The following is a 12,756-nucleotide window of genomic DNA, read 5'->3' as shown; positions in this document are numbered from 1 at the left end:
ATAAAAAATAAAGATGATGATCTGCTTAAAACAACACTGATGAATCTAATAATTTCTGCTATTTAAACATTATGGTAGTTGTAGGGTAAACACACCTGATAGCAGTAACTTAAGCATACACTGAGACTGACCCTGTAGGGAAAATGCACCTAAATGTGTGGGCCAAGCTAGCGAATCCATGAGTGGCCAATCCAGAGATTCTTTCCTTGTCTATGAGGAACATCCGAGCCTCTGGTCCATCCTGTGGAACACTGGCCATATAGGGTATTGGGCTCTGAGTTTTGGGTTGAATGAAGGTTGTCAGGTGGAGGCTGTTAGGGAAAAGGTGCTAAGTGAAAATGCTATATACACTACATGCCTTTTTCAAGAGGTTGCAGTTCTTCTGTTCAGCCCACTGCCACTGGATTCTCTTCCCTATGTGTAAGCCTGCAAAAAAAAAAACCCATGTCTGTTTTGCTGGCTCTGGGTGTCTTCTTCAGTCTCTTTAACCTGGTGTCATCCCAGTGGAGTCCACAGGGGTTCAGCATAACAGCAGGACTGGAGGGAAGATGAGAGCCTGGATTATAACAGTAGCTTTGAGTATGGAGCTGCCAGTCAGCTATGAGATACATATCTAAATAGGTCTTAGTGGTTATCTACGGGTGAGTGGCTGAGAACAAGGAAGTGAAGATCTGATGTTTCTAGCTTGGGTAAAATCAAGAAGACAGCTTTGCTATTACAACAGGAAACACAGGAGGATGAAGACATCTGAGGTGGGAAAAAAGTGATGAGTTTGGCTGGGCGCGGTGGCTCAAGCCTGTAATCCCAGCACTTTGGGAGGCCGAGACGGGCGGATCACGAGGTCAGGAGATCGAGACCATCCTGGCTAACACGGCGAAACCCCGTCTCTACTAAAATACAAAACTAGCCGGGTGAGGTGGCGGGCGCCTGTAGTCCCAGCTACTTGGGAGGCTGAGGCAGGAGAATGGCGTAAACCCGGGAGGCAGAGCTTGCAGTGAGCTGAGATCCGGCCACTGCACTCCAGTCCGGGTGACAGAGCGAGACTCCGTCTGAAAAAAAAAAAAAAAAAAAAAAAAAAAAAAAAAGTGATGAGTTCAGTGACTGACAAGCTGAAATGTCCATAGGCTATTTAGGTGGAAATGTCTAACAAGTAATTCAAAACTCATTCATTCAGGGCTGGGCACAGTGGCTAATATCTGTAATCCTAGCACTCTGGGAGGCTGAGGCAGGAGGATCACTTTAGAACAGGAGTTGGAGACCAGTCTGGGTAATGAGACCTCGGTATATGCCTGTAGTACCAGCTACTCCAGCAGCTAAGGGTTACTTGAGCCCAGGAGTCTGAGACTGCAGTGAGCCATGATCACACCACTGCACTCCAACCTGGGCAAGAGTGAGACCCTGTCACGTACATACATACATACATATACATAAAATTCATTCATTATTGGGCACCAGGTAGGTGCTGTGAATACTGAGATAATAAACAACCCCCTTCTTACCTTAAAGGAGCTCACAATCTATTAACAGTTGGGAAAACAGATAAGCATATGGACCCTCAGAATGTAGCATAGTAATTGCTATGGTAGACATGTGAACTGGTTCCATGGAATCAGAGAGGAAGAACATCAACTCCAGACTACAGCGGTCAAAAAGTAGTGAAGTGGAGACAGAGATTTGCAGCCCAAACTACGTAAGGTCACCCAAACAACAAAAGATTAAAATTAAACACAAATTGTGGGCAATATCAACACTTAAGAAGTCTAAAGAAAACAAATTAAAAGAATCAGAAGCAATGGTCAGAGAGTTGCGAGAAGAATCAGGAAAAAAACAAAAACAACAACACTTTCAAGAAAGAGGAAGTGGTAAACAGATCCGTAAACAAAGTCTGTAGAATGAGAACATAAACGAGGCTTGAATTTTACATTTTAAGTCACTAATGATTTTAGTGATTGTAGATCCAACAGGATTTTCACATCCATTTCTTCCTTTCTAATTTCTGCCTTGCCAGTTCTGGCTCTCATTACCTCTTACTTAAAATCCTAACTGATCTTCTTACCTCCAGTTTCTCCCCTCCCCAATCCATCATCCTATAACACGCAGCCTAATCAATCTTAAAATGCAGCTCACCTGCTCTAAAATCCCCACTGACCCACCCCGACCTATAGAATTAAGCACAATATCTACGATATGTATTCAGGACTCTTCACAAAAGTCCTATTCTACCTTACCAATATTACTTCTATTCCTCTTTTCATATCCTACACTCCAAAAAACAGTGGACAGTCACTTCTATTTCAGCAGAACCCACCCTGGAAAGCTTCTAAGTTTGAAGACACAATTACATTCCATTAAATACAAACTTTATTGCTCCCTACCTTAATTTTTAAGCTCCTTAATTACAAACAATTAGAAGATATAGGGGGAAAAACTCCCACTTACAATAGCAATAAAAAAGATAAAATACCTAGAAACAATAAATGCTAAGACGTATATGAAAAATCTTTAAAACACTCCAGAAGTACTCAAAAGAAATCTTAAACATAGTAAGGCTTTCTGTGTTCTTGCATAGAAAAGACTTAGAATCCCTAAGCTATCTCTTCACCCTAATGTAAAAATTTAATAATAATGCAGCCAGGTGCAGTGCCACACAGCTGTAGTCACAGCTACTCAGGAGGCTGTGGCAAGAGGATCACTTGAGCCCAGGAGTTCCAGGCCAGCCTGGGCAACACAGCAAGAGCCCATCCTCCCCACCTGCCCCCCAAATTAGTAATAATGCAATCTCAATAAAAAAAAATCAAATGGGTTGCTTTGTTTTTGGAATGAGACCTAGACAATTTTGAGACTAGACAATTGACATAGAAAACTAACCGTGAAAAAAAAGCTCAGAGGAGGAACTGAAGGGACTAACCCTAACAGACAGTAAAATACAATCTAAACCCTCAACAAATAAGACAGCATGTTAATGGTTCACAGACAGACTAAAGGAAGAGAAGTTCAAAAATGAAACAAAATATATAGGAGAATTCAGTATATAATAAAAAAATGGACTAAACAAATAGGTGAAGACTACTGTGTGGTTATCTAGAAAAAATAAAATTATACCTATAACACACTGTTCATACAGATAAATGAAGCAAAGATTTAAGTGTAAACATAAAACCACAAAAATAGTAAGATAAAACACAACAGAACTCGTTATAAAACTCAAGAATAAAGAAGGCTTTTCTAACTGACTCAAAACACTAAAGTTTAAGGAAAACATGATAAATTCAGTCACAATAAAACCTTCTAAATGTCAAAAAAATAAGCAAAATCACTGAGTTGAAACTGGAAAAACTATTTTCAACTTATCACAAAGGATTAATTTCCCTAATGTATACCAAATTCCCACAAATTGGTAAAAAAAAAAAAAGAATCTCACAGAAAAGTGGGCAGGGGATATACACTGACAATTCTCAGAAGAAAAAATACAGGCTTTTCTTAAATATGTGTATGTTCAATTCATTTATAATAGAAATGCAAACTAAAACCACATTAAGTTAAAAAAATCAATTTTTCTACCTATTGCAGTAGCCAAAGTATGTGTGGTAACGGGCTGTTTTGATAAGAATATAGGATTGTAGGAACTCTCAACCACTGTTTTTAGAGGTACAAAACAGTAAAACCCTATGGAAAGTACTATCTGTCAACACTACAAATACATATGTTAACCCTTGAACAACACAGGTTGGAACCGTGAGGGTTCACTTAAATGTAGATTTTTTTCAATCAAACTCTTATGGAAAATACAGTATTTGCAACATGCAAAACTCACATATACAGAGGGCCAAGCTTCTGCATACATAGTTTTACCGGGTCAATCGAGGGACCTGAGTATGCGCAGATTTTGGTATACGTGGGCATCCTGGACTCAATCTCCGGCATATACCGAGGGACCACTGTACTCTTTAACCCAGCAACTTCACTTCTAGTAACTTAGCCCCAGGTTATATTTGTACTTGTTGAAATTATAGTTAAACAAAGTTATTTAGCACAACACTGTACAAAATAGCAGAAGGCAGGCTATCTAAAATGTCCACCAATGGAGTAATTAGTTCAATAAATTATGGTATATCCATATGAGGATACTATGCCAATGTAAAACGCAATTGGGAAGAGGAGAAATGAGGCCTCAACATTTACTCAGAGTCTTTAAGATCCGACAGACTGTCATAAGAAAAGAGCACAAGACTCTATTTCATAAATATCTAAAAGCAGTAGTTATGGCTCCACATACATCACAAACAAAAAAAAACCACGATTCAAAACCAGGTATACCATGCTAACAACTGTATAAAAAGGGAGGAAATATATATTTTTTATATTTACTTATATATACATAAAAATATCTCTAGAATTATACAGAAGGAAATAAAAGCTACGTGGTGTTCAGAGAAATCAATGAATGAGTAACACAGATGGAAGGGAGATACTTTTCATTAAATACTTTTATGCTTTTGATTTCTGAATATAAATACATTATCTATTTTATTAAGGTGAAATTTGATTTGTATTTGAGGGTGAAATTCTGTAAACAGCAACATTACATAAACACTATGTAATATTTTGACAAAGGTAACTCCAACCAAAAAATTGTTTAAGCTGAAAATATCTGTTCATGCAACCACTGAGCTCACTCTACTTTGGCATGGAGTAAGTGTATTTAAGATGGCTCAACTGAGTTTCCAAAATTATAAACCAGATTATGAACTTCAACTGTACTAGAACATATTCAATTTCTAAAATTAATATTTCTGGTTATCAGACAGCTGTTTTTATAATAAATATTTCAACCTATTCAGAAATAACATATAAGCACATTTTTAAAACCACGGTATGTATGACTTTGCTGATTAAGCTAAAAATCTAAGCCAAGTACCCAATTGTTCTACAACTGACCGGAATTACTTTTCATAAGTTGGCTAACATTCAAAGCCTTTCATAAAAGGCTGAGAATTACAGTGTTTTGCAACATAAAGGAAATTTCTCATTTCAGAGACTTTCCCAAGGTAGTGCCATCCACAAAAGATGAGTTTACTGAACAGAAATGTTTTGTTTCTAGTGCACCATCTTTTCTACTACATCATCCGTCTTTCCACAACAGCTTATCTCTCAAGGATGTAAGGGCAACATTCTCAGGGCTAAGTTTTAGAACCCAGAAAGTCCTTTTACAGATAAAAATAAATCTCAGAGCCGGGCGCGGTGTCTCACACCTGTAATCCCAGTGATGAGGCGGGCGGATCACGAGGTCAGGAGATCAAGACCATCCTGGATAACACACGTGAACCGCCCCCCCCCCCCCTTCTCTAGTAAAATACAAAAAATTAGCAGGCGTGGTGGCGGACGCCTGTACTAGTCCCAGCTACTTGGGAGGCTGAGGCCGCAGATGGCGTGAACCCGGGAGCTGGGAGCTTGCAGTGAGCCAAAATCGTGCCACTGCACTCCAGCCTAGGCGACACAGCAAGGACTCCGTCTCAAAAATAATAACACAAAAATAATAAATCTCAGAGAGACAGGACAACTCTTCATGATTTTATAAAAGATATATGTTGTGATGGGCAACTCTAATAATAAAATATTAGCAAAACTACTATAGTACCATTCAAACCATGTCTGGAACTCTGCAATCACAACATTAATAAACTACATTGCTATACACATTACAAATAAACCAAAACTTAACCTAAAAAGGAAGGATCATGACTTTTATTCTAGACAAATTTTATCTGTTTCATGCTTGTATTTCTTGACTTTAATTTCTTTAATCTCTCATAATTATTTTTACCACTAACCCCATAGCGTATCAATGATAGTTCCATTTTTTTGAAAGCGGATTCAAGCCAAAAAAAAAAAAAATTACAGTTCCAGAAGGATTTTTTTATGGAACAAAATATTATTGTATCATTTCCCATATTTCATTTAACTGAACACTGAATTACTACCAAACTCCAAAACAAGGACAAATTAGAAGGGTCCAAATGTCTCTAAAAGTACTTCTCATTGTTTATATTTCATCACATTCAAATCAAAAATGTTTTCTTCTGCCTTCCAGTTTTATCCAGTAAAATAAATCCAATACTGCCTACTTAAGTAGCCTTAATAATTCATGTGCAATGGTAAGGCAAAACTATCAACAAGATTCATAAACACTCATCAATAACTACATCACTATCATCTTAATCAAAATGTACTACATTTTACCCAAATTCAAAAATATACTAAGACATAAATCAGAATGCTCACTATAAGATCAGAAAACGTGATGTAGACACTCACCTACATAATGCATATTAAGAGCCAAATACTTATACTGGAAAAGAGGGTTATTACTAAGGCTACTTCTTTGGATCTGCTGGAAAAAGGAGCTGACATCCCATCTGTACAGGACATCCAACAGCATGATGCTTGGCACCCTCAGGGCCACATTTAACACTGCCTCCAGTTTCTCCTTTGCAGCCATGTTTTCTTTTTTTCTTCTTGGAGAAGACCTAAAATTCAGAAGACACAACATATAAAAATAAAAAGTCAACACAAATAGCTGTTAGATATCCTTTTATGAATATAATAGGTTGTCACATACTGTACAAAACTATGTGAGAATGCATAATACTACTTCTCAGCCACATCTACTATTTTTAGATATTCATGAAATAACCTCTGTATTGTGTTTTCACATTGACCCATTCAGTTCTGCCCAATCTTATAATTCTGATTAAATGTACTGGCCTCAAAACCAATTTTTTAAAAGGCCACTAACTCCAAGTCTAGGAACAAAACACTCTGTAAGACTACTGTAACTTGTATACAATTAACTTGAAAAATTCACTCACTCCAATAAAATTGCGATTTATGTAGCTCATAAAAGGGTGAATTTTGAATATTTCCTCTATGAAAAAGCCTAAGAAACGCAAAAAAAACTTGGTAACTGCACGTTTAGTTTGCAGCATCTTGTACTCTATGCTTTTCCTTATTCACCTGCAATCAAAATTGAAGTGATAAATTTACAATCCAGACAACTCATGATGTAGATACAGGTAGAGGAAACATTATTTACAGTGTCATTTCCTTGAATCTTTAAAGTTAAATATGGTCTAAAATTATAAATATGGCCTTTAAAGTGTTCATCAAAATCTTCCCTTGATATACAGATAACCAGGCACATGGAAGAAGTCAGGCATTGAGTCTGCAGCCCCTGTCTCTGCATACACCTTGATAAATAGTGAGAGGGGGAAAAAAAAAGGAGGAAATGAAAGGCAGTTATCAGGACAATTTACTATTTAAAGGGACAATTCAATGCCACACTGCTTATTATGGTAGAGCTTCAAATTAATCCAAAAAAATACAATAGGGCAGACAAGGCGGGGCACAGTGGCTCACGCCTGTAATCCCAGCACTTTGGGAAGCCGAAGCAGGCGGATCACGAGGTCAGGAGTTCGAGACCAGCCTGGTCAATATGGTGAAACTCCGTCTCTACTAAAAATACAAAAATTAGCCAGGGATGGTGGCGCACACCTGTAGTCCCAGCTACTCAGGAGGCTGGGGCAGAAGAGTTGCTTGAACTCGCGATGCGGAGGTTGCAGTGAGCAGAGATCATGATACTGCACTCCAGCCTAGGCGACTGAGCTAGACTCTGTCTCAAAAAAAAAAAAAAAACAAAAACAGGGCAAACAAAAGTGGGTAAAGAACAATTTAAAGAGTAAAGATAATTCTGGATTGTTGGCTCTGACAATATCCTTTTAAGAATTATGCTGAGAAAGCTAAACACATTTCCAGCTTTGGCAGTAATTTCAGACATTACAGGACAAATGAAAACATTTATTTCTGCAGAAAATTATAGTGACAGATTGCTATGCTATGGTTAAATATTTGTCAGTATTTCCATCTTACCCTCCAATTTTCATAGTTTCCTAGTTCAGATAGTTAAAAAGCTAAAGGCAACCTAACTTGGCACACTATTAATGAAAGCTTTTCAATAATCATATGTCAACCATTCCCATAACCCAAATATTTTATATATATAGCTACCAATAGTAGAGACTTAACATTTTTATAGATGAGTACTGCAATTCTGATTATTTCACATGAACAAGATCATTTTCATAATTTTCCTACATAAGAAAAAATATTATTGTGAAAATCAAAAGTAAATATCATGTCCTAAGGGGGAAAAATGCACTGAAAAATAAAATCTCTAATCTTTACCACTGAGGAATCTAAATTTCTCAAAGTCCGTGATATTATTATTATTTTTTAATCCCAGGAAAAAATACACGAAAATATTCACAGAAATTGTTGGTAAAGAGTTTAATGCATTTTAATGTGTATAAGCCATCTAGATAACTTCAGGAATCACACTGGAAATACTTACTTTAGTGAGCAAACTGATAACCCAATACTCTCTTGGGAATTTATTTCAAAGTAACATGAATAGATTTTCTCACAAACCACCAGCCACCATGTGAAAATCACCACGTACTGAGATGACAGTATTACTGACAGTCTTTATACTGCAATCGAAAAGTAACTATTTTTCTATATTCTGGAATCCAATATAAATCATTACCTCTGTTTTTATAAGTAACAAGGGGGGAGGAGCTATTACTGATTTAACACTCGTAGCCCATATTTATTTCATTTGATTTGGAACCTTTCTCTTTTTTCAATGCTTTGCTATTTTAAAATGTGCCCATTTTCACCATTTATTGTGGCTCCTAAACAGGTAAGAAGAAAATTTAAACTAAACAAATAACTAATCCTGCTTTAGAAATCAAGGTCTGCTAGGGAAAAAAACCTCTCTAATCCGCACAGAGGATCATCTCTATTACAAAAGTCCATTAGCAGAATGGTACAACTGTTCCCTCTTTATTTCCACCCACCACTCCTGCCTAACAAATATAGTAAGTAACAGAAAACAGGACATATTTCTATTTCCATAAAGAGAAAATACTAGGTTCTGAAAGCTGTCAATAAAGAACAATATCCAAGATCCCCAAGTCTACCACATAGTCAACTCGAGACTGAAATGTTTTTAACAAGGACTTTGGATAGAATTAAGTATGTCCATTTAATAATGAATCTATTGCTTACTAAATGTTTCGTTTATTTCTATACGTGAATGTTATTTTAGCAAGTCAGTGGCAAGCTGGTCATGTATAAGGGCACTGAAGAAACAAATTTAATACATGGAAAATCAAAGAAAAAAATTCCAAAACCTTATCACTTTGAACCTTTGTAAAGTAAAAGTGTGCATGATAGTTACCATCACAAATAGGTACTTTACACACTTTAGCACCACACACTAAACCAACATCAAAATAAAACTGTAAAATATTCGTCTTCTTTGCAAGTACTTGCAATTACTCATATCAATGTATCATACAAACACGAAGTAAAATGGAGCCTTCTCTCCTGATCTGGAGAATACCTTTATAATGTTACCTAATTTATCCTGTTCCAGATTTACTGTCAGACAGGACTAATCAGCACATTCTGAAGTAAAGGGGAGCTCAATATTTTCTTAAAAACAAAATAATACCAAATAATCCTAGAAAATAAGCAGGAGAGTTGAAAACAGAAAAAACCGAAAGGTTTCATTAACACACCCAAAGCCAAATATATAAACTTCCTATACTGTTTTATCTTCCATGCAAGATTTTAAAATTTCCTCCTTGAACTGAAGGCCGTTATACTCCCATGATGTCTCCGCGGTACTAAATTAATGTGACTCACTTAAGTGTTTTTACACAGTAACGCCAAACCACCAAAAAAAAAAAAAAAAGGCATTTTCTTTCCAAAAACCACAAGAGAGGTTCAACAAATGCTAACCAAAAAGGGAACCTCAACGAGTTCATTCAATGACTTTCTCAGGCTTCGAAGCAGCAATCGGTACTTAGGAAAACAGTAATGTCTTGTAGAAGTATAATGTTGTACGGTTTACCATTCAAATCTGTGGGTTAGAAAACACAGGGGGCTTCACTCCACACTTTCCTGAAAATATGGGATTTTAGTTTTGAATACGAAGACAACATACAAATCGTCCTGAATAAGAAAATGTAGGTTTTAAAGTCACAGCTAATCTCTAAAGAACTATGTCAAATAAGAGAAATGAAAACTCATTTTCATTTCTCTTATTTGACACAGTTCTTCAAAAAAAAACAAAACAAAACAAAACAAAAAAACTCACACCTCCGAAACTCTTTTTTTAAAAGACAAAGAAAAAACAAGAATGACACGTGACCCAACTTAAAACTATTCAGTACAATACTTCTACACCTTCCCCAAAACAGAAAACAAAATCATCATTCACCATTATCTCCTTTCTTTCTCCCAACCAGTTAAAAAAAAAATTCTACCATCAACTAAAACTGATCTTAACAAAAGCAAATTTTCGGGCTGTCCATCTGTTAGGATGGTAGGCCTCATTGAAAACGTTAAGAGCACAGAGCTAGAGCCTAAAATTCTAAGTAAAAGCCCAGAACTGAGATACCAGGAAACAGAACGCATTTCTTACATAAGCAATGGCACATGTTTTAAATATAGCTGGTCCTCCCCACTCCCACTCGTTGCTAGCTAACTTTGTATGTACCTGATCTCCACATAAACTACTAGCAATTCTGTGGTTTCTAATCATCTCCAAAACCGCAAAGACAGGGAGTCCATCCTGAATACAAAGGCCATCTTTCAACTTAAGGAACAGAGAGAGGAAATAAAACTGCTACCTCTGCCATCGGGCGCTCAGCCTGGGTCACGGCTGCAGCATCGACAGCTCATTCTTTTGGGCATGATTCAAGATTCAGTAAAACTGCACACTCCGTATTTTAAAAAATAAAAAGACATACAGCCCTCTCCTTCCCTTTCAGACTAGTTTCCTGTTTACTGCAGACTGCGACGCAAAGCCATCCATTAATCTTTGATGCCTGCTCACTGCACAGGCCCCTTCCTCTCTCCCCGCACCTCCTCCCACCACGCCTGCTGATCTCAGACGCGTTTGAACTACAGTAACCCCAACCCAGCTCGCGGCAAGCAGGCAGCGCAGCAGCAGCAGCAGCAGCAACCGGGCCGCCGCCGCGGGGCTAAGAGATTACGTTCAGCAAAAACTCTGCCAGGAAAGAGGCTCGGGAGCTCCCCTCCTATCTCGCCAAGGGTGCTGACTGTGTCGCGCCACGCCACGTACCAAAAGGCTCGCGAAGAAAAACGCGGGCGAAGTTCAGCATCCCCGAACAGAAAGCGAACTCATTCCAGAAGGGGGGTTAACGGGTCTGAGGGTCCTTGGGTAGGAAAAGCAGAACTGGAGGGAGAGGACAGAAGGGATGGCAGCGAGAGAGGAAACCACGGGGACAAAAAAGAAGGGATGAGCAGCCCTCTTACTATAAAAAGGGACTGATGGACGGGATGCAGAGCAATGGGTCCCCCCTCGAAGAATGGACTGACAGGCCCTTCCGCACCCCCAAACAACCTCGCACCACCTGAAAGCGGGGAGCTTGAGTTTGGGGCTGCGTAGATCAAAGAAGGGTAAGAAGAAGAGAAAGAGGGAGGGGAAGCTGGAAGCAAAGTGAACAAAGAGGCAAAAGAGGCAAAGTTGGAAATGGAAACGAGAAAGGGAGCTGGAAAGGGGCCACTCTGGAAGGGTCTTGAAAAAGGCCTAGAAATGGGATGCTGGGGAAGCAAAGGGGTAGAGCCCCGAGGAAGGGCATCTCAGGAATGTAAGGGACCTCTCCAGGCCTGGAAAGAGGAAGGGATGGGAGGGCGGGGAGGCGGCGGCCGAGGCCCAGGAGCTGGAGCAGAGGGGGCTTTGCGCGGGGCCCGGTAGGGGAGAGCAGGGTCGGAGGGAGGCGAGGATGGCGCAAGAGGCTGGAGGATGGGAGGGAAAGGTGCCACAGGTGAAGAGGGGATGTGGACTCCTCCGAGGCTAGGGAGAAGAGGGAGGTGAAGCGAGATAAAAAGAAAGGAGCGAACAGGGAGAAGAGGAAGGAGCCTGCGACGCGATGGGGGAGGGGAGGGAGGCCGTGGGAAGCGGCCAGGGGGCGCGGGGATGGGAAGGGGCCGGGCGGGCGGCGTGGTCACCTCAGGCTGCGGACTCCCTCCCTGGGGAGCGGTGCTGCCGGCGAGCGGGCTTCGCAACTCCCCGGCTCTCTCGCCCGCCCTCCCGTTCTCCTCGGGCGGCGGCGGCGGGGGCCGGGACGGCGCGGCTCACAGCGGCGGCTCTTCTGCGCCGGGCCTCGGATGCTGCTTCTGGGGAGGCGGAGGCAGCGGCAGCGGCAGCGGCCCAGCTCGTACGGTCACCATCGTCCGCGGCAGCAGGCGCTCGCGGGCCGAGCCCCTCAGCAGCCGGCGGCAGGGCGGCCCATGGTCTCCTGCGTTCGCTCTCCCGCCGCCGGCGCTCGCGGCGGCCGCGGCCCGGCTTCCGCACTCTGCGCCTGCGCGCGGCCCCGCCAGCGCGGCGCGCCCTCCCACCGCCCGCCCGCCGCCCGCCCGCCCGCGTCTCACTCACAATCGCGCCCGCAGAGTGCTTTCCGCACCGCCTCCGGTGCGTGGGCGGGAGACATAAGCCTTGCCAAATCGGTACAGCCCGGCTCCGGCGGCTATGGAGAGGCGTACCGCGGCGACACCTGTACGCGCACTGTGACACGCGCCATTCTGACACACGTGCTCTCTCACTCCCAAACACCACGGGCCGCACGCGCTCACACCCACACTCACCTGCAGGGACCACGTGGG

General features: G+C 40.9%; 1 protein-coding gene across 2 annotated transcripts in view; it reads right to left on the bottom strand.

The window, feature by feature from the left end:
- Positions 1–12,445, bottom strand: part of RNF145 (ring finger protein 145) — a 52,779-nt gene extending 40,334 nt beyond the window's left edge. Inside the window, exons 1-2 of one of the 2 annotated variants that reach the window (XM_017847619.1) lie at positions 12,103–12,445; positions 6,316–6,527 (exon numbers count right to left, since the gene is read on the bottom strand). In XM_017847619.1, coding sequence (XP_017703108.1) covers positions 6,316–6,499 — 184 coding nt within the window. In that variant the 5' untranslated portion in view covers positions 6,500–6,527; positions 12,103–12,445. Of the gene's footprint in view, positions 1–6,315; positions 6,528–10,757; positions 11,119–12,102 lie in introns of those variants that run through there. The other variant, XM_017847620.1, reaches the window with a different exon arrangement.
- Positions 12,446–12,756: the final 311 nt, after the last annotated feature.

Source organism: Rhinopithecus bieti, unplaced genomic scaffold (genome assembly GCF_001698545.2).
Source record: "Rhinopithecus bieti isolate Rb0 unplaced genomic scaffold, ASM169854v2 scaffold_30481, whole genome shotgun sequence".
In the NCBI taxonomy this organism is placed as follows: domain Eukaryota; kingdom Metazoa; phylum Chordata; class Mammalia; order Primates; family Cercopithecidae; genus Rhinopithecus; species Rhinopithecus bieti.
The sequence above is the reverse complement of the archived record's forward strand: the minus strand, read 5'-3'. Positions and strand labels throughout refer to the sequence as shown.